At 42.8% G+C, this 25,177-nt stretch overlaps 1 protein-coding gene across 2 annotated transcripts; it reads left to right on the top strand.

The window, feature by feature from the left end:
- Positions 1-1,570: 1,570 nt before the first annotated feature.
- TTF1 (transcription termination factor 1) lies at positions 1,571-24,596 on the top strand. 2 transcript variants are annotated; one of them, XM_035102220.3, is made up of 11 exons: positions 1,571-1,709; positions 4,315-5,513; positions 6,380-6,612; positions 7,998-8,183; positions 9,680-9,758; positions 11,626-11,756; positions 12,194-12,416; positions 16,030-16,119; positions 19,179-19,244; positions 20,474-20,559; positions 23,727-24,596. In XM_035102220.3, exons 1-11 carry the CDS (start codon positions 1,698-1,700, stop codon positions 23,924-23,926), a joined length of 2,505 nt encoding a protein of 834 aa, XP_034958111.3. In that variant the 5' UTR covers positions 1,571-1,697; the 3' UTR covers positions 23,927-24,596. The 2 variants fall into 2 exon arrangements, with proteins under 2 accessions (XP_034958111.3, XP_088520882.1); XM_088664756.1 differs by lacking the exons at positions 16,030-16,119; positions 19,179-19,244; positions 20,474-20,559; positions 23,727-24,596 and adding an exon at positions 12,955-13,130.
- The last annotated feature ends 581 nt before the right edge of the window (positions 24,597-25,177 follow it).

Here is a 25,177-nt window from a genome sequence, read left to right on the forward strand (position 1 = left end):
CGGAAGAAATATCAACAACCTCAGATATGCAGATGACACAACCTTGATGGCAGAAAGTGAGGAGGGAGGAATTAAAGAACCTTTTAATGAGGGTGAAAGAGGTGAGCGCAAAATATGGCCTGAAGCTCAACATCAAAAAAACCAAGATCATGGCCACTGGTCCCATCACCTCCTGGCAAATAGAAGGGGAAGAAATGGAGGCAGTGAGAGATTTTACCTTCTTGGGCTACTTGATCACTGCAGATGGTGACAGCAGTCACGAAATTAAAAGATGCCTGCTTCTTGGGAGAAAAGCAATGACAAACCTAGACAGCATCTTAAAAAGCAGAGACATCACCTTGCCGACAAAGGTCTGTATAGTTAAAGCTATGGTTTTCCCAGTAGTGATGTATGGAAGTGAGAGCTGGACCATAAAGAAGGCTGACCGCCGAAGAATTGATTATTTTGAATTCTGGTGCTGGAGGAGACTCTTGAGAGTCCCATGGACTGCAAGAAGATCAAACCTATCCATTCTGAAGGAAATCAGCCCTGAGCGCTCACTGGAAGGACAGATCCTGAAGCTGAGGCTCCAATACTTTGGCCACCTCACGAGAAGAGAAGACTGCCTGGAAAAGACCCTGATGTTGGGAAAGATTGAGGGCACTAGGAGAAGCGGACGACAGAGGACGAGATGGTTGGACAGTGTTCTCGAAGCTACGAACATGAGTTTGACCAAACTGCGGGAGGCAGTGTGTAACAGCCTGAAGCAGCAGTGCAAGACAGGAGTGCCTGGCGTGCTCTGGTCCATGGGGTCACGAAGAGTCGGACACGACTAAACGACTAAACAACAACATAAAACAGTAGCCGGATCATTCTCACTGCCGGAGACGATGCGTCCGATATAGATATACCACGGCCGGCGCCTGCGCGCCCTGCGAAGGTTGAGCCAAATGAAAGGGAGGCGGGAACGCAGGACCTTAGCCCGGCGCTGATTAGACGGCAGTTTCTCGCGTCACCAGGAGAAAAGGAAAACAAAACTCCATGTGCTGCGTTGAACTCACAGTGAAATTCTAGTTGCGCCTGTATTTTTAAATTGTTTCCGATCGCTCATTGATTTGGCTTCACTCTTTGTTTTAAAAGGGCGCAGTTCGTGGGCATGTACTTTATTGTGCTTATTTCTCTCTGTTGTGGTTCTTTTTGTAATGCTATTACAGACGCAACCACAACCCCGTGACGTGGGCTTAGGCTTCGAGAAAGAGAAGCTAACCGGCTCAAAAATCACACGCAATGATCTTCGCAGCTTAGCATATGCTTGAGCCTTAGCCTCTTACCTGGCTCCGCTTTCTAACACCACCCTTTATCTAAGGAGCTCTGGGTAGCAAACCGAACAACAACCCTGTGAGAGAGGTTCGGGGCTGTCACACACATCGCTCTGCTTAAAATAGCCGCTCAAAACCCACCCCACCCATATATAGCACAAGCCCCTGGCATCCCGAGAAGACGCCTCTCCTCCCAGGAGATGTTTATTCCTCTCTCCAACCAACCCGCAGGGGCGGGGATGGAACGTATTTCGAAAGTTCAGTCGGGGCGCTCTAGCCTTTCCAAGTCAACACGCTCCTTCCGCTGAGGAGAGGAAACGGTGTAAAACAACCGGAAGTGGAGCCTGTGGCGCGTGTGCTGGACCACTTTGCAGCGGTCGGTGACCGAGGAAGAAGAAGATGCAGAATCAGGTATATTTTAGTTTGTTTATCTCGCATTGCAGTAGCCTGGCCAGTTCGTAAAGAGGAATTAGGGTTCGCGGGGTGCTGTTTTCGAAGCAGGAAGTGTTGCTTAATTGCTTTGCAGTACAGGATTTAGTATTATAGGTGCCTAAAGCGCTTCCACGTGGGTTACTCCTCTGTTTACTGCATTTATTCACATCGCACGTTTGCTCTAACTTCAGTTTATCGCTGATTGTTGGTCACGGTGGCCGGGGCCAATTTATTTGTTTTTATTTATTATATTTGCATCCCAAAGGAGCCCAAGGTGGGAAACCCATCCACAGTTTTATAAAAGCAAACTCTTACAACAGTTCTAAAATGGCATTTCATCCAGTGTTTTCAGGATTGCCAGGATCCGTGTTTTTCAGGCACCAAATATCTGGGTAAGCTTGACAATTTCAAATTCCTCTTGAAAGTTAATAACGTTGGAGACAGACTCACATCACTAGAGAAGACATACCACAAACCTGAAACCACCACTGATAAGGCCCTGTCATGACTCAGGACCAACCAGACAGCCCTCAATGATGGCACAACCAGCAAGGCCTCATCTGTGTGTGAGATGTTTGATATTAGTAATGTAGGGGGGGATGGTGCTGGCTTTTGCTGCCCAATTCCCCAACAGACCCTGAGTCCCCTAAGTCCAGTAAGAGAAGAATTAATGGAGGCAAGATCCAGTGAAAGCAAGGCAGATCTTTATTATTCTGTTGTCTGACAGAGTCCCCACCCCTCCTTGCAAGGAGATGAGAGGCTCGGAGCAAAGGTTTGTAAGCCCCTTTAAAGACTTTCAACATTGCCCAACCTCTTAGCTAAAGACCACCCAGAAAAATATCACAGAAAGAGGCAGTGGCTTCTCTCCTATCTGCCAGGATACAGTACCTGAAAATGTTTTACTGGTATTGGTTGCATTATCAGGGCAGTTTGGCTATTCTTTTGAAGTGGTAAATACTTTAGTTCTTGAATCCAGGTCACAGGTCCACCCTATTCATACACTAAGTATGCCCTTAAGACAGGATTTGGAAGTGAAAGAACTAATGTATCAAGAAGGTTTCTCTTCCGCAGAGGAAATAGAGTCATTAGGAGAGCCAAGATGGTTTTTTAGGCTTGTTCTGTTTTCTCAGGGAATATTTCCTAAATTTTGATGATGGAAGGATTGGTTTTCTGTGGATTGTATGTCTGCTGTGTGTGTACATCCTAAAATTTTATAACCATAGGTAGGATATACTACTTTCTGGCTACCAGAGAAGGAGGAAGTGCTGGTGACCTCAATTTCTGCTTGATGGTTACATGGACCATTAGCCTGATCCAGAAGATCTGTTCTTATGATTAGGGTGCAGGTCAGTGGTAGAGCATCTGCCTTGAATGCAGAAGATCCCAGATAGGGCTGGGAATGACTCATACCTGAAACCCTGAAGAGCCAACCAGTGTAGGCGGTACTGAACTACTGTAGATGGACCAATGGTCTAACTTGGTATAAGGCAACTTGTTATGAAAGTTTGGAGGGCACCATGTTGACTTCATCTGCTGTAGTACAGAAGCTTTTGTGCGCTGGCCCCATTTTGTCAGATGCCTAAACTGTTACCCGTAGGTAGATGACGTAACAACAGCTGCTTTGGAGGATCTCATCTTAGTATAGCAAGCCAATATACGAACAGGCCTTTTATATATTTATACTTATATCCCTGACAGGTTCTCAAAATCAGCTTATGAAAGTTTCTAACAAACTTTATTCACAGAACTGCAACCCAAGAAAATGTCAAAACAAAATTAAAAAATTCCTTCCAGTAACACCTTACAGACCAACTAAGTTTGTTATTGGTATGACCAAACTTAGTTGGTCTCTAAGGTGCTACTGGAATATATATTTTTTTAATTTTGTTTCGACTACAGCAGACCAACACGACTACCTACCTGTACCAAGAAAATGTGTCATGCAACTGATGAAGTTAGTCATTAAATTGCAAAACAAAACAAACAAACAAAAAACGCAGCAGCACTGCAAAAGATGCTGGGGGGGGGGGAATTCAGATTTTACTTTCAAATCTACCCAGCGAGTTTAAAGGCCTTCTTCAGGAACTAAATTGAAAAACAGCCTGCAGAGAGATCTGTGGGCTATATCTCCCAATACCAAAATATTGCAGAGTAGTGTAACAGTTAAGAGTGCTGGACGTGCGTTAAATTCACATTGAATCATGAAGCTTACTGGGTGACCTTGGTCCAGTCAACCCATCTCTCAGCCTAACTTGTCTAGCAAGTTTGCTATGAGGATAGAATGGGGAGATGAGAACTATGTACACCACATTGAGCTCCTTGCATGAAAAGGCAGGATGCAAATATAATAAGTAAATAACTGGAAACTAGCATTGAAGTGCCGCAGTACTGGGCCTGATGGTGCCTACATACTCTTAAGGCTGTTTGAGTTTTAAATGCTTTATCATGTTTTTAATATTAGGTTGGAAGCCACCCAGAGTGGCTGCGGAAACCCAGCCAGATGGGCAGGGTATAAATAATAAAGTGTTATTGTTGAATAAATTGTTGTTGTTGTTATATGCCACCTCTCCTTTACTTTTTAAAGGAAATTATGCACAGAACTGATGCATCATCAGCCTCAAATGGCTTTCATTTCCCAGAGTTGGTGAAGAAGAAGAAAAAGAAAAAGAAGAGGAAGGAGGGCCTTAATGGACAGGGGGGTGACCAACCTGTGACGGCTGCCCCTTGCTCGCCTCCATCTTCTGGACATTCCTCAATTTTTCCTGGGCTCGTTGAGGATACAGAAGCTACTGGGGCCTGTAGAAAAAAAACAAAGAACGTAAAAGTTGAGAAAGAGATTCCAGACTCTGAGTCAGATGCTACTTGGATCCCAACAGACAATGAGCTGAATAGCAAGGCTGGAACAGATACTCGCGTGTGTAATAAGAAAAAGAGGAAGTATCAACCTAGTGAACAAGAGGGTGGCAGAGACATTTGCATTCCTGAGACTCCAGAAAAGGCCAGGGGCCTGTGTCCTGTGGCACCCTTAATGCAGCACTTAGATCTTTCCCTGCAGGAAAGAAAAGAGGCAGCTGAGTTGGACAAAACTGCAGAATTTTGTACTCCCATTGCACGGAAAAAGAAAAAGCGTAAAAAAGCTGAAACTCCAGAAGAGGCCAGCAGCCAGCTTGAAGTAAGTGACTTGGAAAATGCAGGTTATGTCTCTGAATCCACACCTGTTCAGAAGAAGAAAGCAAAGGTGCTCTTGTTAACAGAGCAGGCCGAGGCAAATAGAGCTTCTGACAGGCTCACAGATATTAGGGCTAACCCTCCACGTTTGCACAAGCACAATAGAACAGACTGCAGTGACACAGAGGACACACAGAAGGACCTCTTTGCACCTTCACCTCCTGCACAGCACTCAGACCTTTCCCAGGAGGAAAGAAAAAAGGCAGCTGAGTTGGACAAAACTGAGGAGTTTTGTAGTCCCATTGCACGGAAGAAAAAAAAGCGTAAAAAACCTAAAGCTCCAGAAGAGGCCAGCAGCCAGCTTGAAGCCAGTGACTTGGAAAATGCAGGTTTGCACAAGCACAATGCAACCAACTGCAGTGACACAGAGGACATGGAGGAGGACTTCTTTACACCTTTGCCTCTTGTAGCCTTAACACAGCTCTCAGACCTTTCCCAAGAGGAGAACAATGAGGTGAATAAGTTGGACAGAACTGTGAAATTCAGCAGCCCTGCCACACGAAAGAAATCACATAAGCGTAAAAATGCTCCCAGCACGAATGATTCCGATGATGGGTGAGTACCTTACCCATGGATGGGCTTCTTGGCAGGTGTGAGGAAAATATGAACTGCTTTTAGTATTTAATTTGATGTTTAGCAAAAGGGTGAAGGGCTTCATGCACAGGCTCAAGGCTAAAACAAGTTTGTTGGCAGCAGATCTCTTGTGTGTCTTGATTTGTAGAAGTGGGAGTCTGGGATTCAGAAGACTCACTAGAAACAGGGTGGAGCTTAGGTATGTTGAAACCTTCCTTCCTTTGCCACTTCAGTTGAAAAAGGCACTCCTGGCAGCTTACAGTTATCAGAAATAGTTGCTTCCCACTGGCTTACAATCTAGAAACACAGCCAATCAGGTTAAGGTTGGTCTGACGCAGTGCACCTTAGAGACCAACTAAGCTTGTTCTGGGTATAAGCTTTTGTGTGCATGCACAAATAATAATAATAATAATAATAATAATAATAATAATAATAATAATAATAATAATAGGCTGTATTAATTGCCCCCAAATTGTAAAACGTTTCCATGGTTGGAGTGCCTGATTGTACTAAAAAGACTGTGTTTCAGCTGGCAGCCACCACTAGTATTCCTTATCCAAGCTTGTGAGCATAGTAAATTGTTTCAATACACACATCGCATTCCAAGAATCTCACACTCAAGCATTAGATATGCTATTCCAACACTGCATAAGCATCACTGGGCTGGTTGATCAGGTCACCTAGTAAGCAATCTTACCAAGACAGGAGTCTTGGTGAGGTGTGGCTTTTGTCAATAGCATGTGTCTCACAAGCTAATGCCGGGCTTTTCCCTGGGATCCCAAAGCGATTTTCGGTGCCAACAAGTGCCAGCAATAGTATGCAGGCCTCATGTTTTGCTCTCCTAACAGGCCACAGAAATCCTCGACTCCTGTTCATTCGGACGCTGAGGAATCATCTTCCAGCAAGTTTTCCCTTGTGGACAATGAGTTTGTAGAATTTTCCCAGCTTGCAATGAAAGATCTAGACTCTGCCACCAAGGAGCTGGAAGAGTTCATTCCTCATGTCAGGACCCTGAGTGATTCAGCGATCAAACAGCTGGCTGGTCGGGACCTGGTCAGGTTTAGAAATTTTAAGAAAAAAGGTGTGTGCAGTCCTGAGTGAGAACACATTTTACTTCGGTAGTAAATCACCTTTTACTTGGGATTCAGTAAATCAAAGGTCTTAGCAATTTCTTTGCATAATCTCCAAAGTGTTATGTACAGGTGATTAACACTCAAATAATGAAAATGCATTTCAGGGGGGTGGGGGAGAAATGTGTACACTACCCTTTCATCCTGGGAGGAAAGGTGGAATACAAATGTTGTTATATGTATTTATCGAAAGAAGGTGTATATTTTGTACACACACACACATACAGAGCAAATGTACCCCATTCTTCAACCAAAAGAGGCTCTTAGTGGCTTACATACAATCACTTAAAACCAAGTAGTCACTTCTTATTGGCCCACAATCTAAAAAAGACAGCACATCAGGAAAGGAGGACATGGCGGGCAGAGGAAAATACAAACTCAGGCACCAAACTCAGGGCTTTAATAACCAGCAACAGTTTAGGGGTAGGAAGTTTCTGTTGCAGCTTCTATTCTGGCAAAACTGGTGGAGGGTCCTTCCCCTCTTTCCCACCAAGATAACCTAATGAAATGGTAGGTTTTATACATACACACACACACACATGCTCTTTGCAAGGGGTATAGCAGCGGTGAGTAACCACTAGTTCTCTAGATGTTGCTTATTTTGTGGGGGGAAAGGTTGGGACACCACGTTTCTTGACTCCCAATTCAGAAAATCAAAGAGCATGGTCTGCCCTCATATTTGTCACTCGTGCGTGTGTAGGTGTGTACATGCTCAGCAGGGATGGGGAACTTGTGGCCCTCCAAATGTTGTTGGACTCTAACTCCTATCTGCCTCAGACAACATGGCTAATGGTCAAAGATGGTGGGAGATAAAAGTCTAGCAACCATGTGGAGGGTCACAATGTTTCCCACCTCTGGCTTTGAGAACTTTTAAGATGGCAAACATTTGGTGTTTGTCGTAATAACCAAGACCCAAACCCACATCAACAAGCTTATCATGGGTTTGCAAGCTTATCATTTTATGGTAGGTATAGAGAAGCTATGGCCATCCAGAGGTTGCTGAACTTCCAACTCCCATCATACCTGGCCATTGGCTATACTCGATAGGGCCATTGGGAGCTGGAGTTCAGCAATATCTAAAGACCCAAAGGTTACTGCACCTGTTTTATGGGAGCACCAAGCACAATTTAGGAGTCCCGGGTCCTGAAAAATGGCCAGTTCCACAAAAACTGACAGTAGACAAGTTATCTGTGAGGCTCATGTTGCAACAGTGGAAGGTATACGTGGCCATGTGTCCCTGAAAACTACTCAGCCTTATGAATGAGTGATAATGCTAAAGAGCAAGGTCTGAAATCTGAAACTTTAACTTTCCTGTTCTCCCTTGGAAATGATGTAGGCATTGCAGTGCGATTTGGCAAATTTTCCAAGAAGGAAAACGACCAGCTGCGGCAAAATGTTGAGGCCTTCTTGAAAGACACTGGGATAGAGACTGCAGAAAAACTCCTCTTTACTCACAGGTTTCCCCAAGAGAGAGAATCCATCAGCAAGCTGAAAACTATAAACTTGTTTGGTGCAAAGATTGGTGAGTATTTGACTGGGTGGCTTTTGTGGGTGACTTGTGTTCGGTTTCTGTTAATTGGTTCTCATGGGAAACTTACTTGGTAGTGAGGGGGTGGTCTTGCTAAAATATTTGCCTCTAGTACATTTGTGAAGCTGTCTAAATTCCCTCCTTTATCCGTGTTTGTTTTTCCATGTGTACAGACACTTGTTAAGATACCGTGGCCAAATTTAGCATGATGGTTCCTGAGATCGCGGAGCAGATGTTTAGGTTTGTTTGGATACCATTGGATGCCATTTTGAATGAAGATGGCGAACTGAAATCTTACAAAATTGCCCTGGGTTTCTTCATTTCTTAGATCCCCAAGCAATTCTGGGCACAAGGTAGCTAGTTATACAGTGGTACTTCTGGTTAATAACTTAATTTGTTCTGGAGGTTCGTTCTTAACCTGAAACTGTTCTTAACCTGAGGTACCACTTTAGCTAATGGGGCCTCCTGCTGCTGCCGCATTACCGGAGCACGATTTCTGTTCTCATCCTGAAGCAAAGTTCTTAACCTGAGGTACTATTTCTGGGTTAGCGGAGTCTGTAACCTGAAGTGCCTGTAACCTCAAGCATCTGTAACCCGAGGTACCACTGTATACAAGTTAGTCAGGGATGGAGAACCTTTGGTTCTGTAGACATTACTGCACAAAACCATCAGGAAGAACTTTCTGACAGTAAGAGAAGTTTGACAGTGGAACAGACTCCCTTGGGAGATTGTGAACTCTGCTTTGCTGGAGGTTTTTAAGCAGAGGTTGGATGACCATCCGTTAGGGATGCTTTAGTTGGAGATTCCTGCATTGCAGGGGGTTGGACTAGATGACCCTTGGGGTACTTTCCAATTCTATGAACTCCCATCACCATTGACCATGATGATTGGGACTAATGGGTGTCCAGCAACGTCAGGGAGGGAATGAAACTGAAGTCCCTTTAAACAGCTGTTCTCACAATTACCAGCTTGCATACTTCAGGAGTCAAAGGCTCTGATGGAGCTGGTCTTTTACCCAAGCTGATGGCCTTTGGCTTCCTCTCTCTCACACTGAGGCAGCCTGATGGAATGGCTGCTCACAGGTGACAGTTTAGGGAGAGGAAGCATGATGGAGCTCATCTGGTCAAAGTAGGGCTGATGGAGTGAATTTTATTTTTAACCTCTCAGAAAGAGGGAAAATCCCTAAAGAAAAAGATCAACCACAGTCATTATGAAATCAAAAAGTTCCATGTTTTTTGAAGTGTGATGTACAGTTTTCCTCAGCCGGCCTCTGATAACGTTTCCAGAGAGAACGAGGTTCAAAACAAATAAATGCTGCCCTGGGCTTATTATATAAAATTGAATAAAGGGTGGTAATGTTTTGGTGTATAAAAACACAATCAAAACATACCTGCAAAATCAGCAGCCCATAATCCAATTAGCTCCTTAATGTAGATTGTCTTTAATCACAAAATGTCGATTTTAATGCATCTTTATTGATTCTTCTGAAGCTCAGGGAATTCCAAGGCCATGGAGGCTAGTATATTACCGAGCAAGAAAAATGTACGATCCCAAGAATTATAATGGAAGGTAAGAAAGGCAACTGGGCTTCTCGGGGGGGGGCGGTTCTGTTGTCATGGAGGCATCCCAGAATACTTGGCCACCAAGCCTAACAGGACAGGGTTCTGGAGTTCCTACTCAGGAAGTTTCTCTCTCTGCCTGAACTCCAAAATACTCACATTTTAGCTCCTGATTTCTGATTCCACTAAAGCTTTAACTTTTTTCCTTTGTCAATGCATACTTTTGGGGGTGGGGGTATGGGGGTTACTGGCTCCTGATCTCAAGGAAGCAAATCATGGAAGCAATAGAGACAGCCACTGCCTGATGTGTAGCATGAGGGAGTTCCAAATGTAGCATGCCATTGCACTAAAGGGACGATTCCTGCATCAAAGCAAATGGACCTCCCAATAATATGGTATCTGCAGAAGGCCAGCTCCTACAAAGTGAAGTCAGAGCATAAGAGCCTGTTGGATCAAGCCAATGGCCCACCTAGTCCAACATCTTCTTCTCACAGTGGCCATCCACATGTCTGTGGGAAAGTACCAAGCAGGACCCTGAGCACAAGAGCCCTCTTCCCCTCTTGTGGTTTCCAGCAACTGATCTTTAGGATCATTGCTGCTGCTGGCATGGAAGTAGAGCAGAGCCATCATTGCTAGTAGACACTGATAGCCCTCTCCCCATGAATTTTGTCTAATCTTCTTTTAAAACAATCTAGATTGGTGGCCATCAATCCTTCTGTGGGAGCATCCTCCATATTTTAACTGTGGTGCATAAAGAAGTCACGTTTTTATTTTTCCTGTATCTTCCAAAATTCAGCTTAATTGGAGAGAGGGAGAAAACTTCTATCCCTCCACTTTCTCCAAGCCATACATAAGCTTAGAAACTTCTATCATGTCACCTCTTACTTGTCTTTTCTCTATGTGGAAAAGTCCCCAAAGCTTCAACCTTTCTTCATAAAGCAGTCGCTCCATCTCCTTGATTATTTCTGTTGCCCATTTCTAAAGCTTTTCCAACTCTGCAATATCCTTTTTGAGTTGAGGCAACCTGAACTGTACAGTCTTCCAAATGTGGCTGCACCGTAGATCCATATGAGGGGGTTAGGATACTGGTTCCATTGGTGCTTTGTTGGGGGTATACTGGGTGAGAATGTAAAATGTATTTTACATTGAGCAATGAGCAATTTCTTTCCAAAATGTTCATTTACCAAAGGTTGCTCATGGATCCAGGCATAGGCATTATTATTATGTTCATCATGTTTATTACCTGCTTTTCTTCAAGGAGCTCCTCCTCCTCATCTTATCAGCAATCCTGTGAGGTAGGTTGGTCTGAGTGACTGCAGCCGGCTCATGAACTTCATGGCTGAATGGGAATTTGAACCCTGGTCTACTAGGTCTTAGTCATGGGACTGGTGCCTCCAGAATACTATGCAAAGCGTTAATGCTGTGGCATAGAATCCTGTGATGTCATACACCCGAGGCAGTTTTCCCCCGGTGAGTTCAGTTATCAACTGTTGTGAGATTTAGCTGTTAGAGCAGCAAGTATGTTGTGTTGTGCTGCTGTCTGCCTCATAGTCAGCCTGTAAATATTAGTCAGTCTCAGACACAAGTTCATGTAAATATGTTTCAGTAGTGTAAGTATTACCTGCCTTTCTTGTTCATTCAGTCTCACAAGAGCAAGCACACCAAGTAAAAGCCATATGTTATTTTTAAACTTTAAACGCAAGTGTTGCATAGTTGTTGTTTTTCTGGGAGAAAAAGAGAACTATTTAAAAAAGGGCCAAACAATCTGGGGCAACCTCTGCACAACTCTGTAAAGTATAATTACCACAAGTCTGACACTCTAACCCACGACCAGTGCAACTAGCTTAGTGAGAACAGCAATCCCTTTTTCTCCCTAGGTATTCTGAAAAGGAGAAAAAGAAGCTCAAGAAGTATCAAGCCATGTATGGCAACAACTGGAAAAAGATATCGGACCTGATGCTTCGCAGTAGCCATTCAGCTGAAACAAAATTTTCTGAGATCAAGTCTGGTATATTAACACTCCTGCACTCTTCCCCCCCCCCCCCTGCCCGGGCCCCAACCGTGGCCTAATCCTTCCTCAAACCAGGACTCAGGGCTTTTAAAATAATTATTTAAAAATTTCACCAAAAGAGCAGAATTATGGGAATTGGCATGCTGGTGTATCTTTTTTGGATCATTTATCCTATGGTACTTTCTTACCTCTGTCATTCAAGTTCAGCAAGTTGGTGAGGGAACCAAGGGGACGGAAGCCCAAAAACGTTTGGGAACTACTGAACTAGGTTGAATGGAGGACTGTTGCTATCTGTTTAAACCAGCAATCCAGTTTGCCATTCTTGTTACTGATGCTAGCCAGCCAAGACATTTCCCCCACATAAGCTCTTGCAAGATGTCTATAGAGTTGATAATGAATTAAATCAATATTTCCCCCCTTTTAAATGAATTCAGTGTATAACTCCGGTCCTTGGGATTCTGAAGAGACAAGGAAGCTAGTTCAAGCCATCAAGGAGACACTGCTGTCCAAAATGAGAGGTTCAGACTCTGATTCAGAGAAAGAGGATGAGGATGGAGCATTCACGCTCACGTATGAGAATCTCTACAAGGGCATCTCGTGGTCCCAAGTGGAAGCCAAAGTGGGCACCAGGCACTGGAGGCAGTGTAAACAGAAGTGGTAAGAGTGGCCAAGAACCTGTGTCTCCCTCTAGACGTTGAGCACAACTCTCATCAGCCACTGGCAACATGCATGCAAAAAGGCCCCAGGTTCAATCCTTGACATCTCTAGTTAGGTCTGCAGAATGATCCTTTCTTGAAACCCCTGCCAGCTGTCCTCAAGCAAATTGCTGCTCCCTTTTGCTCCACTAGGTAGGGCTATTCAAATTTGCTGCTCAACCCCCCTTTTAATTATTGCTTTTTATTTTATCGTCTTTCATTATACAATTACAAATTCACATCCATATTTTCACTTATATTTAAGGTATAACAATCCATATCCTGATTACTTTTTCTTCCCCTGTGATTTCCCACCACCACATTGCAGCTTTTTCTATTTACATTTCATTTTCTATTGTGTTGTATATCTTGTTATCACTTTTGCACAAAATAAATGACTTATCTATCTGGATTTTTACTTATCCCAACCGTCAATATCTAAAATGTACATATTTTCCAAAATCATCCACTCTCCTTTTTTTGAAATTTTTAAATTACAGTCATACCTCGACATCCGAACACTTTGACTTCCGAAGGTTTTGACTTCCGAAGTCGACAACCCCGGAAGTCTTTTCACCCGGCGCACGCTTCGCGCATACGCCGGCCACGCTCTTCGGCATCTGGAAACCTCGACTTACGAAGACAGCCGCGGAACGGATCGTCTTCATAAGTCGAGGTACCACTGTAATTTTCTTTTCTCTCATTACAAATATACTTATAGCATACAGCTTATATAAACATCTCTCCCTCCCCCCTTTGGACTTCCCTCAACTTCAATTTCTGGTTTATTAACCTCATTAATATAATCTGCTATTTTCTACAAATATCATATTTTTCCTTTTATTACATTACCTATTCCCTAGGTAATAGGGACCCAGGTGGCTCTGTGGGTTAAACCACTGAGCCTAGGGCTTGCTGATCAGAAGGTCGGCGGTTCGAATCCCTGTTACGGGGTGAGCTCCTGTTGCTCGGTCCCAGCTCCTGCCAACCTAGCAGTTCGAAAGCACGTCAAAATGCAAGTAGATAAATAGGAACCGCTCCAGCGGGAAGGTAAACGGCGTTTCCATGTGCTGCTCTGGTTTGCCAGAAGTGGCTTTGTCATGCTGGCCACATGACCTGGAAACTATACGCCGGCTCCCTCGGCCAATAATGCGAGATGAGCGCGCAACCCCAGAGTCGGTCACGACTGGACCTAATGGTCAGGGGTCCCTTTACCTTTACCTTATTCCCTATCCCTAAAATTGTGAAAGTTTATTTAAATCCTAGCATCAGATCAATATTCCTTTTTTGTTTCTGCAAATACAATATAAAAGGTTCCCACTCTTTTTCAAAATCCCTATTGTCCTTTTCTTGAACTCTGTGTGTCAGCTCTGCCAGCTCCGCGTAGCTCATCAGTTTTTCTTGCCATTGTTCTTTGTTAGAATTTCTCCAGTCTTCTAATTCTGTGCTAGCAATATTCTCACCGCTGCCGCATATATAAATAATGTCCTTTTTTCTTTTTGCAAGTCTTGTCCTAAAATACCCAACAGGAAGGCTTCTGGTTGTTTAACAAAAGTTATTTTAAACATTTTATAAAATTCATTGTAAATCATTTCCCAATATACCTTAACTCTTTTACAATCCTACCACATATGATAAAAAAGTCCCTTCAACCTCTTTACACCTCCAACATTCCGATATACCATCTATACATGATTTTCATATAATTTTCCCTTAGCATACAATCCGTAAATTTCAAATTTACTTTCCAAAGTTTTGTCCAATCTTGTATATTGTGGCCTATGTCTTGTGCCCATTTAATCATTACTGATTTCACTGATTTCACTTCTTCATCTTTCATTTCCCATTCCAAAAGGATATTATACATTTTCTTTAATAATTTTGATTTCTCTTCTATTACTTCCTTCTATTTCCATTAGATGTTCTTCCACTCTTAATCCAAGGGTCTTCCAAGGGATTAAACAAAAACAAAAACAAATTGTAATCCAGATGATATTTGTAATCCAGGTGAAGTTTGCCCTCCAATTAATTGTATCCCACTGCACAACCCTGCTTAGTCAGACATTTTTCCCTACTCCTGCTTTTCCAGGCACTTCACCTCCCTGGGGTTAGTCCCCCGGTTATGGCAAAGTGTCCCCGTGCCAAGCTTTGGTAGGGTTTGCAAGGATCCAGGGTCATTTTATTCTCTTTCGTTCACAAAAACCACCTCTCCATTCATAAAGGACTTCACCTCATTCATAAAGGCTCCACTTTTAGTTTAGAAGGGCAATAGTTCAAAAAGTTGTATTCTTTGTATCAAAAAACAGAGGGTCTGTTACTCTTTTGCCAAATGCAGGTTAACTTGTAACAAGATGCTGATGTGCTTTCAAAAAGACTTTAACTCCATTCACAAATCCACGCTGCAGTATCAGTTCCCCAAAAGACGGAAGTCGACTTCCTTTTAAAACTCAGTCTTTGCCAAATTTTTATTCTGGATCCAAATCTTAATTTAAAGCACAAAAAAAGAATCCACTCTCTTAACCAGCATAAACATGTGGCTTTATAATAGAGTTTTAAATCTGGCAGAGCGAGGTCTCTCCTTTCTTTTTTATCCGTTAGTAATTTGTACTTGATATATGGTTTCTTGCCCTACCAAATAAACTTGGATATGTCCCTTTCCAGATTTTAAAACACTCCATTTCCCCTATAATTGGGATCATTCGAAAGGGGGGGAAGGGAAGAGGGGGTATTTTTCGCTCCATAAGACGCACCTGACCATAAGACGCACCTAGTTTTTTAGAGGAGGAAAACAAGAAAAAAAATTCTGAATCAAATGTTGAACTAAACTATTTAATAAACAACTGGTCCCACCGCCGCTTCTCGCTGGGGCAGGCACAGGAGGCACAGTTGGGAGAGGCACTGAGCTGTGCCTTTCCCAACCGCGGCTCCTATGCCGGCTCTTGCGAGCGGCAGAGACAGCAGAGGGACAAGCAGCCCAAAATGGCTGCTTTCAGGCTGTTCGTCCCTCCGCTGCTGCTGGGAGCCATGACTCCAGCGCCAGAGGCATCCCTCCGCTCGCGACTGCAGCGGCAGCCAAGGGATCCCGCTGCCGTTCAGTGCCTTCGCACAGACATTACCCCTTCCTTTTTAGGAGGGAAAAACTGCATCTTATGGAGTGAAAAATACGGTAACATTTTGGGTAAAACTTTTGTTTTGATAGTCAAGATTCTTCCCCATAGTGTCAAATTTAATATTTCCGTCCCTTTTTCTTTCTTTCCATACTTTATTATAATTGTTCTCAAATAGGTTATTATTTTTCATGGTTGCCTCAATTCCTAAATATTTGACTTTCTTCGCTATTGACAGACCAGATTTTTTTTGTAACTCATTCTTCTCTTGTTCACCCATATTTTTAACCATTAATTTCATTTTCAATTTATTCAATTTAAATTCTGAAACTTTACCGAATATACTCATTTTTTCCAGCGTTTTCAAGATACTTTCCTGTGCATTTTCCACCATTGTTACTAAGTCACCTGAAAATGCCTTCAATTTACTAAATAAACAATTGTAATCGGCTTTCTTTTCTTCTTGAGGCTTAATATTGTAACCAAGAAGATTATGGGTAAGCAGACGAAGAGGAGCAGATTTGAACATCTGCGGATAAATATTGCCCTCATTGAAAGGTATTTGTCAAATTTATTGTTTGTTTAATAAAATTTATATACCACTTGATAACAGAAACAAACTCGTGGTTTTCAAAAGGAATAAGACAGGGGTCCCCAAACTTAGGCTTTGAGTCAGATGCCCGCCGCGCCAATTGCGTGGTGGGCCGGAGGGTGAGGGAGCGCGCACGGGAGCGTGCGGCTGTGTGCACCCATGCGCATACGCTATTTCTGGCACACTCCCGACCTGGAAATCGCCGGAAATAGCCTGTGTGCATGTGCAGAAGCCGCCTCCGACCCAGAAGTACACCGGAAATGACGCTTGCGCATGCACACAAGCTATTTCCATCGCTTTTCTGAGTCGGAAGTCGGCAGCCGCACCGGTAAGAGCAGGCAGTGGCGGCGGGCAGTGGGGGTCCCTGGGGACTGCATAAAAGAGCCTTGGGGGCCATATGTGGCCCCCAGGCCGTAGTCTAGGGACCCCTAGAATAAGACAATAAACCTCTGGTATTTATATGCATGAATGTTGCCCCAGGTTGTTTGACCCTTTTATAAACATAGTTCTCTTTTTCTTTCCTAGAAAACTGTACAATATTCTCTGTTTAGAGTTTAAACTTAACGGATTACTTTACTTGGTATTCTAAAACATATTTACACATGTGTTTGTATGTGTGCTCTCTCACTCTCTACAGTTGATAACAGACCTAACTGAAAAAATTGTCAGTTTGCATTTTTTTGGTGTAGAAGGTCTTTCCTATTCTAATTGATTAAAGTAGGGTTCTGGAAGCTTCTCTGTGTGATACAAGCTGGTGCCAGGTGAAAGTTTCTAGTTAAAAAACAAGTTTGTGTTCTGCCTAGAAAGAAGCAGAAGGTTCATGATGTTTGGGTTTTAGCTTTAAAGAAGCTGAACAGCTGGTTTAAACTGGTTCTGCTATCTCTTTCTGTCAAGGTCATGCTGACTTGTAATATTAGGCCAGAAGGAGCCTTTTTTACTTTCTCTTTCCTTATGGTGTGGTGTTCTGTACACACTATGCTTAGTGTTTAAAGGTAAAAGGTAAAGGGGCCCCATACCATCCGGTCCAGTCGTGTCCGACTCTGGGGTTGTGGTGCTCATCTTACTCTATAGGCCGAGGGAGCCGGCGTTTGTCCACAAACAGCTTCCGGGTCATGTGGCCAGCATGACAAAGCCGCTTCTGGCAAACCAGAGCAGCACATGGAAATGCCGTTTACCTTCCCGCTGTAGCGGTTCCTATTTATCTACTTGCACTTTGATGTGCTTTCGAACTGCTAGGTGGGCAGGAGCTGGGACCGAGCAACGGGAGCTCACCCCGTTGCAGGGATTCGATCCGCCAACCTTCTGATCAGCAAGCCCTAGACTCTGTGGTTTAACCACAGCGCCACCTGGGTCCCTTAGTCTTTAGGTTTCAGTATATTGTAAGTTTACAATAAGACTTACAGTAAGACTATGCTTGGTCTTTAGGTTTCAGTATATTGTAAGTTTAAGTTAAGTCTACTGCAACTGGATTTCTTGTGGACAGTGCCAATCTTGAAGATATTGGATTCGTAACCGTTAAGCTCATTTGTCTTCAGTAGTAAAAGCTATGCTGGATGAAGCTAATTGCCTACCGGTAACTATATGTTGGGATCTGCTCTGGATCAATACTGAGGCAGAATTTATGACAAAAACTGCCTACAAAAACTGTGGTGACGTCATAGGATTCTATATTACTGTACATTAACTCTTTCCATAGCATTTTGGATGTACCACACCCACAAAAACTACCAATAAAAACAGTTTAAAACTATTTTAAAGCATTCAGTAATAACTACAATCAACAATAAACTAAAAACCAGATCAAAACACATGTCTGGGTAGGCTTGCCTAAACAGAAATGTTTTTAGCTGGTGCCAAGAAGCATATAGGCAGGGAGTTTCAAAGCATAGGTGTTGCTATGCTAAAGTGCCAGTTCCACAGATCAAAGCGGTAGAGTGAGTGTATAAGCTCTGCCCAGGTTCCTTACAAGTACCTGGAATCAGTCTCAGATCCTGTGATGCTATCATTATACAGCAGAATATAAGTATATAAGCCGGAACAACCAAAAGACAGGTCTCCTTTCTAAAGAGCCTAATTAATTTCAACAGTAACATAAGGCTGTAGCTAGGGACGCAGGTAGCGCTGTGGGTTAAACCACAGAGCCTAGAGCTTGCCGATCAGAAGGTCAGCGGTTCGAATCCCTACGACGGGGTGAGCTCCCGTTGCTCGGTCCCAGCTCCTGCCAACCTAGCAGTTCGAAAGCACGTTGAAGTGCAAGTAGATAAATAGGTACTGCTACAGCGGGAAGGTAAACAGCGTTTCCGTGCGCTGCTCTGGTTCGCCAGAAGCGACTTTGTCATGCTGGCCACATGACCTGGAAGCTGTACGCCGGCTCCCTCGGCCAATAACGCGAGATGAGCGCCGCAACCCCAGGGTCGGTCGCGACTGGATCTAATAGTCAGGGGTCCCTTTACCTTTACGGCGGTAGCTATCTAAATCACAGTCAACCCATTGACTAAACCCATTTAAATTTTAAGTTTTCTGCCCACTGTTTTCAGTTGGTTTACAAACCTGCCCGAGCTGTGAGATAATCAGAGAAGGCCCTTCTTTCAGTCCTGCCACCCTCACAGACACGTCTGGTGAGAATGCGAGAGAGGGCCTTCTTAGTGGCTGCTCCTAGACTTTGAAACTCCCTTATTAGAGAAGCTAGACTGGCTCCCTCCTTCTTGTCTTTCCGCAAGCCGGTGAAGACTGTTTTATTCCAACAAACCTTTGCAACTGGCTGCTTTTAAAGAAACGGCCTTTAACTGTTTTCACCAGATGCATTTTAATAAATTGTATTTTACACCAATCATTCAAATTCTATTATACTTTTAAACTTTTATATATGTCTTTAGCTTTCCATGTCTTACCCGTGTTTAATTTTTTTGTGAGCCGCCTTGAGTTCAGTTTCTGGGGGAAAAGGTGGGACAACACTAAAAATATAATAATAATAAAGATAATAATAGATAACGAGCAAATCACCCAGATTTCTTCTGTATTTCAGGTTGCATGAAGTGGACGCTGATGACGTGGAAGAAGTTGATTGGGAAGAGATATCCAGTGCTATAGGGTACATTAAAAAATATTTGTCAGTAACATGGGGGAAGTGCCTACAGTTCTGTACCCTTTTGTCAAGTTCTGGATGTGTTGCTGGTCTGTACAGTGGTGCCTCGCTTAACGAATGCCCTGCTTAACGAAATTTCCGCTTAATGAAAGGTTTTTTCTAGTGGAGGTTGCCTCGCTAGACGAATTCGTTTTACGAAAAATTCGTCTAGCGAATCGCGGTTTCCCATAGGAATGCATTGAAATTCAATTAATGCGTTCCTATGGGCAAAATTCTTTAAAAAAAATTCAATGCATTCCTATGGGATTCACTAGACGAATTTTTCGTTATAAGAAAAGACCCGTGGAACGAATTAAATTCGTCTAGCGAGGCACCACTGTATAATGCAGGGATTGGGAACCTGTGGCCCTCCAGATGTTGCTGGACTCCCAACTCTCATCAGCCCCCAGACAGCAAGGCAGATACTCAGGGATGATAGGCATTGGAGTCTCAACAACCTCCGGAAGGCTACAGATTTTCCCACCTCTGATCCAAGAAGAAGGATTCCCTACTGAATGTAAGAGAAGGATGCCTCTATTTAGAAGAGGTGTTCCCCTCTGAAAGAGAAGGATTCTGCTTCTTACATCAGGTCTGGAGAACCTGTACCCCTCTACATAGTTGTAGGATCAATAGTCAGGAGATGATGGGAGTTGTAGCCCAACATCATGTGGAGGGTCATAAGCCTCCCGTCCCAGGTGTATGGAAAGGAGCATTTAATGATTCTGGGCGCGTCTATTTGAAACGTATTGGGCAAGTATCCATATCAAAGGAAAAGACAGTTAAGAACTGTCTCCTGGATCAGGACAACGGCGAGCTCCATGGATCATAGATGTTGGCTGGTTTGTTTACAGCAGAAGCATTCATAGGAGCAATCTTCCAATTTTCATTAAATACATGCATACATAATTTTATATGTATGCCACCTTTCCACTTTTCAAACCATGCTCAAAGCAGCTTACAGGTGAAAAAAATTCATAACCACAACAAAACAAAAGTAGTCAATAAATGCAATAAACAAAACAAAAAATACACAACCAAATTGAACAGTTTCCACATAAATCACAATATTTAAAATAAAGATACAAAAAACCAACAGTAAGAGAAAAACCCTACCTCACAATGTGAGCAAATTCTCATGCAAGCACTATTCCAGAATAATTTCTTTTTTTATATATACCCCCTTCTCTCCCCCACAGGAATGTCCATCCATATTATATTCGGAGCAGATTTCATGAAATCAAGGCTTACCGTGTCCCTCTTTGGAATAACAGAAGTTTCATGGGTGAGTTTGCTGGTCTTTCCTCTTGCTCAGGGACGGGAAACCTGCAGCCCCACTCAGAAATTGTTGAGAATACAACTCCCATGATTCCCTGACCGTTAGCCATGTTGGCTGGGACTAATGGGAATTGGATTCCAACAACATCTGGAGGGCCATTGGTTCCCAAGCCCTCATCCATCTTGTGTCTGGTTTTTTTATCCCATGTATTGAACATATGAATCTTTTTCTAATGTACTCGGGAGGGGGGGGGGACCTCAGCTCTGGGCACCAAATGTAGCCCTTTAAGATTTTATCTGGCCCTCAGGACCCTTCGCCCCTTACTTGCCCTGCTCCAACCCCTTACTTGAGTGCTTTTGCTTGGCTGGAATGTGTCATTGAACCCTGATGGTGCCTCTTGCTTGCTTGAATGGAGGATAGAGAAGGGGTCGTGTGGCTGGAAACCAGACTTCTGTACGAAAGCTAACATTTGCATCCATTTTTCCACACACTTTTGCCCTCACCCCACCGACCACTGGCATGTGGCTCCTGTAAAGTTGCCTGGGAAGGAATGTGACTCTTGGGCTAAAAAAAGGTTCCCTCTCCCTTAACTGTATATGCACTGTGTGAAGAAGTGCTATCCTTTGTGTGGAGGGCACCATGTTGGCTAATGCAGCTCTAGCCTAAAGCCACCCCATGTTTCCAGTTGCCTTTTTGAAACTTGTCACATACCTCCAAGCTGCATTCATGCTCTTTCTATGTGTGTGAGTCTGGATGTTGTGGTAAGAATTTACTTCTCCTTGAGTATCTGTATTGTGATAAGGTTAGAGTACACAGTGGGTTCTTAAACCACATAATTTGAAGAAGTCTATATGGGGTTTGGAATAGCTATAAAGACCTCTTAGAAAGGAAAACTCCAAACTAGATATCACCCATAGAAGCAGTGTCAGTGAAAAAGACAAATGTGAAAGAAAATTGGGGTACTTATAAAGATATAATTCAAAGAAGGCCAACCAATATTTTTTTAAAAAAGAGAAAAGATATACAAGTCTGGATCAATGACTGGTTTCAGTACCATCAAGTAAACGAGATATTTTAAAAAAGAAAAAGGATTTAGTAAGAAAAGCTTGCAGTGTGAAAAGGTTATAATGGTTAACAGAGAAAAACTAACTTCCACAATTTAATTTTTTTGTTAGAATGGGATACTAAGGAAGAAACAACAAAGGCAGCAATTGATTTGGGACATAACATAGACATGATATCCTGGGAGATGCTGTGGAAAAAGGCATTAAACATTTCAGTAGGTCACACCCTAAAGGAAGACCTACAAAAGATGGTACCTCACCCTGACTAAATTGGTCAAAATGTATAAAAGGGGATCTAAGATGTGTTGGAAATATGAAGAAATAGAGGGTGTGTTGTTGGGGATGTAAGAAAGCTAAGGAATATTGGATGATATACACAGAAAAAAAAATATGTTAAGGCTGACATTTCCCCCCAAAATGGAGGTGTTCCTTTTGCGCATAGCAGAGGGTGAGATACCTAAGAATGTTTTAAATCTTTTTCTTTATGCAACTGCTGCGGCCAGAGTAGCTTATGCACTAATGTGGAAGGACAAAAACAGTCCAACAAAAGAGGATTGGCAGAATAAGTTAATAGAATACGTTAGCAATGCTGACTGTAAAGATAAGAAATCAGGATGAACATACCTTAAGAGAGGAGTGGGAGAATATTTAAAGAATTACATAAATCTCCAAGTAGGACTAGATAGGAACAGCAGCTAAATTAATTGGAAGGTGTAGGAAGATTTGTAGCACAACTAAGAGTAAAAAGGAACCCATGGAGGGAGGTGTGGGGAAGAACAAGGCAGAAGTATACTGAAATGGAGGTGCCAATTTACTGTAAAAGCATAAATAATTTTTTTAATTACTTCTACACCACCTTGTTCATTACCCAGGTGAGGGAACACACCTTGAAAAAAAACACACAAACCAAGGAAATAAAACAAATCCAACATCCAGGAGGGACCCAGCATTTATTAAAACTATTGCAGTGGGACAGCCTTGCTAACCAGCTGCTCAGCTGCTGGTTAGAAGGACTGCCGACTGATGAGAGGCAAATCAGAACAAACTTATATAGTAGTTCAGACACATCAAACAAAGAGTACTAAGAATCTAAACATTCTTAAACATACATCATGAAAGCTTATAGGTCATGAGAAGTAAAACACGCATGGCTTCATATCCCTGCAAATGCCCCAAATATACCCATGCCATTTGACCAATTTAGGTATTGGATGTCATATGTTGCCCTGGTAACCAAGCCTGTGATCAGAGCTTACTGACATTCCTCTCTCTTATCTCACTCCCTTACCTCTTCCACCTGTCCCTGAGCCTCTCAGGAAGCCTTAAGGATTTCTGATTAACCCTCTGGTGCTAACTCATGATAGACATCCTGGAGGGCCATTTTTGCCATTTCAAGGGTTTCTTGTTTATGGCCCAGAGAGCATACTGTTGTAAAATGCAGACCCACAAGATGCTTGCACAGAAAGCAAGCCGTTCCCTTCATGCAATTAAAATCAAAACATTGGAGAATTATTAAAATAAAAAAATACACACCTTGGTTCTCTTAATTTTTATATCAAGTGTCACTCAGGACAAGGCAGCTTCCAAAGTTGTGGAAGGTGAACCAGGAACTCTTTCATGCTATCTCTCTTTGATTCCTTGGATGTTCCACCTGAACTGAAAATGGCAAGGCAGTTGGAACAGTGCAGGGCCCCTTTACAACTGCACAACCTTGCCACCATCCACCATCTGCAACCAACTGTGTTCCATGAGAGATGCTAGTTTTGGCTTCCTGATAAGGTTCTTGACCCTTACCAAGCTATCAGTTAGTATTACCTTGTTCTGTGGGTTCTGTGTTGGAGGTGGGGCAAACCAACTATTGGAAATCCAGCAAGATCTGAGCATAATAAGAGTCCTGCAGAATCAGGCCAAAGGTCCATCTGGTCCAGCTTCCTAATCTCACATTGGCCAACCAGATGCCTGTTAATTATGGGAAGCATGCAAGCAGTGCTCCCCCCCACTTGTGATTTCCAGCAACTGGCATTCAGAGGCATGTTGCTTCTAGCAGTGGAAGGAGAACATAGCCATTGTGGCTCATTGAGATTTGGTATTTGTTTGTGTCTTTTTAAGAAATCGTCAATCATCTGTATGAAGTGACACTTCCAATGTTAAAGAAACAACAGACAGAGTTAATGGCAAAAAAGAATATAACTGTGGAGCCCCAGCAAGCTGAAGACCACAGCTGGAAAAGAGTTTTCGAGTTCGGCGACATCTTTCCTGACAGCAACAGTATCTGTGGTGATGACTCAGACGATGATCAGGAGAATTAGGACCTGGAGCTTGCAATGCTAAGAGCCAGCAGAACTCTCTGAGTTCATAACAGACAGACAGCACAGGTGAAACTTGGAAAATTAGAATATCGTCAAAAAGTGCATTTATTTCAGTAATGCATCTTAAAATGTGAAACCAATATATGAGATAGATGCATGACATGCAAAGCAAGATATGTCAAGCCTTTATTTGTTGTAATTGTAATTATTTGTCGTTGGAAAAGACCCTGATGTTGGGAAAGATGGAGGGCACAAGGAGAAGGGGACGACAGAGGACGAGATGGTTGGACAGTGTTCTCGAAGCTACGAACATGAGTTTGACCAATCTGCGGGAGGCAGTGGAAGAGAGGAGTGCCTGGCGTGCTCTGGTCCATGGGGTCACGAAGAATCGGACACGACTAAACAACAACAACAGGGCGGGTCAATTATAAATTGAATGTAATTAATGAAATGTAATAGCGATGTTTATTTTTGTATTATTGTAACTATTTGTTTTATTACTGTGGAATTTCCAAAAGAAAGCATTTGTAAAAATAAAAATAGTAAGTAAATGCACTTTTCGAGGATATTCTAATTTTCCGAGTTTCACCTGTAATTCCACTAATAAAAAGAAAGAATATAATTTTTTTCACTGTTTATAAAAAGATAAATAAAGCTTTATTTAATTTTGGAGGATTGTACTTAACATTTTATTACTACTTTGTATTTGAAGGAGGCGGAGCAACAGACACATTGTCCATCAAAAGAATTATGGGAGATGCTTTGAATCCACTGGGGTCCGGGAAGCTACCCCCAGAGATTCCAATCCAAGATACGTTCATGCTCTATCTCTGCTAGGTTATTTTGGAGAAGGTATACAGTATATTATTTTGGTGACCAGTGACATTTATTGTTTGGTCTGATATAAAGGTGCAACATTCAGTTCCCATTAAAGTACAGAGTCCTCCTTGCTTAGCTAAGAGGTAAAATAGAGCACTCCTCAAGAAATCCTCCCTGGATTCAGAAATATCTGCCCAGTTGCCACTGTCCCCTTCTTGGGCAAGATTTTTTGAGCAGGTGGGTTTTAGGACAAGTTTTATTACAGAAACTTGCTTTGGTCACCTTGTATGATGGATGATGCAAGGTTTAAGAATGGCTAAAAGAAAACAATGCACACAATTGCAACAACTAAAAGAGCTTCTGTAGCTACAGCAGATTAGCAAGGGGAAACCCAAGCAACCATATGGCTGCATTTAAACAACAGGGATAACA

The sequence above is a fragment of the Zootoca vivipara genome, chromosome Z2 (assembly GCF_965207765.1).
Source record: "Zootoca vivipara chromosome Z2, rZooViv2.hap1.1, whole genome shotgun sequence".
Classification (NCBI taxonomy): domain Eukaryota; kingdom Metazoa; phylum Chordata; class Lepidosauria; order Squamata; family Lacertidae; genus Zootoca; species Zootoca vivipara.

What these genes read in the sequence shown, in the direction of transcription:
- TTF1 (XM_035102220.3), top strand. An exon ending in CCCAAGAATTATAATGGAAG is followed by an intron (nt 9,759 to 11,625) that starts GTAAGAAAGGCA and finishes TTTTCTCCCTAG; the next exon opens with GTATTCTGAAAAGGAGAAAA. An exon ending in AGGCAGTGTAAACAGAAGTG is followed by an intron (nt 12,417 to 16,029) that starts GTAAGAGTGGCC and finishes TTTCTTCTTGAG; the next exon opens with GCTTAATATTGTAACCAAGA.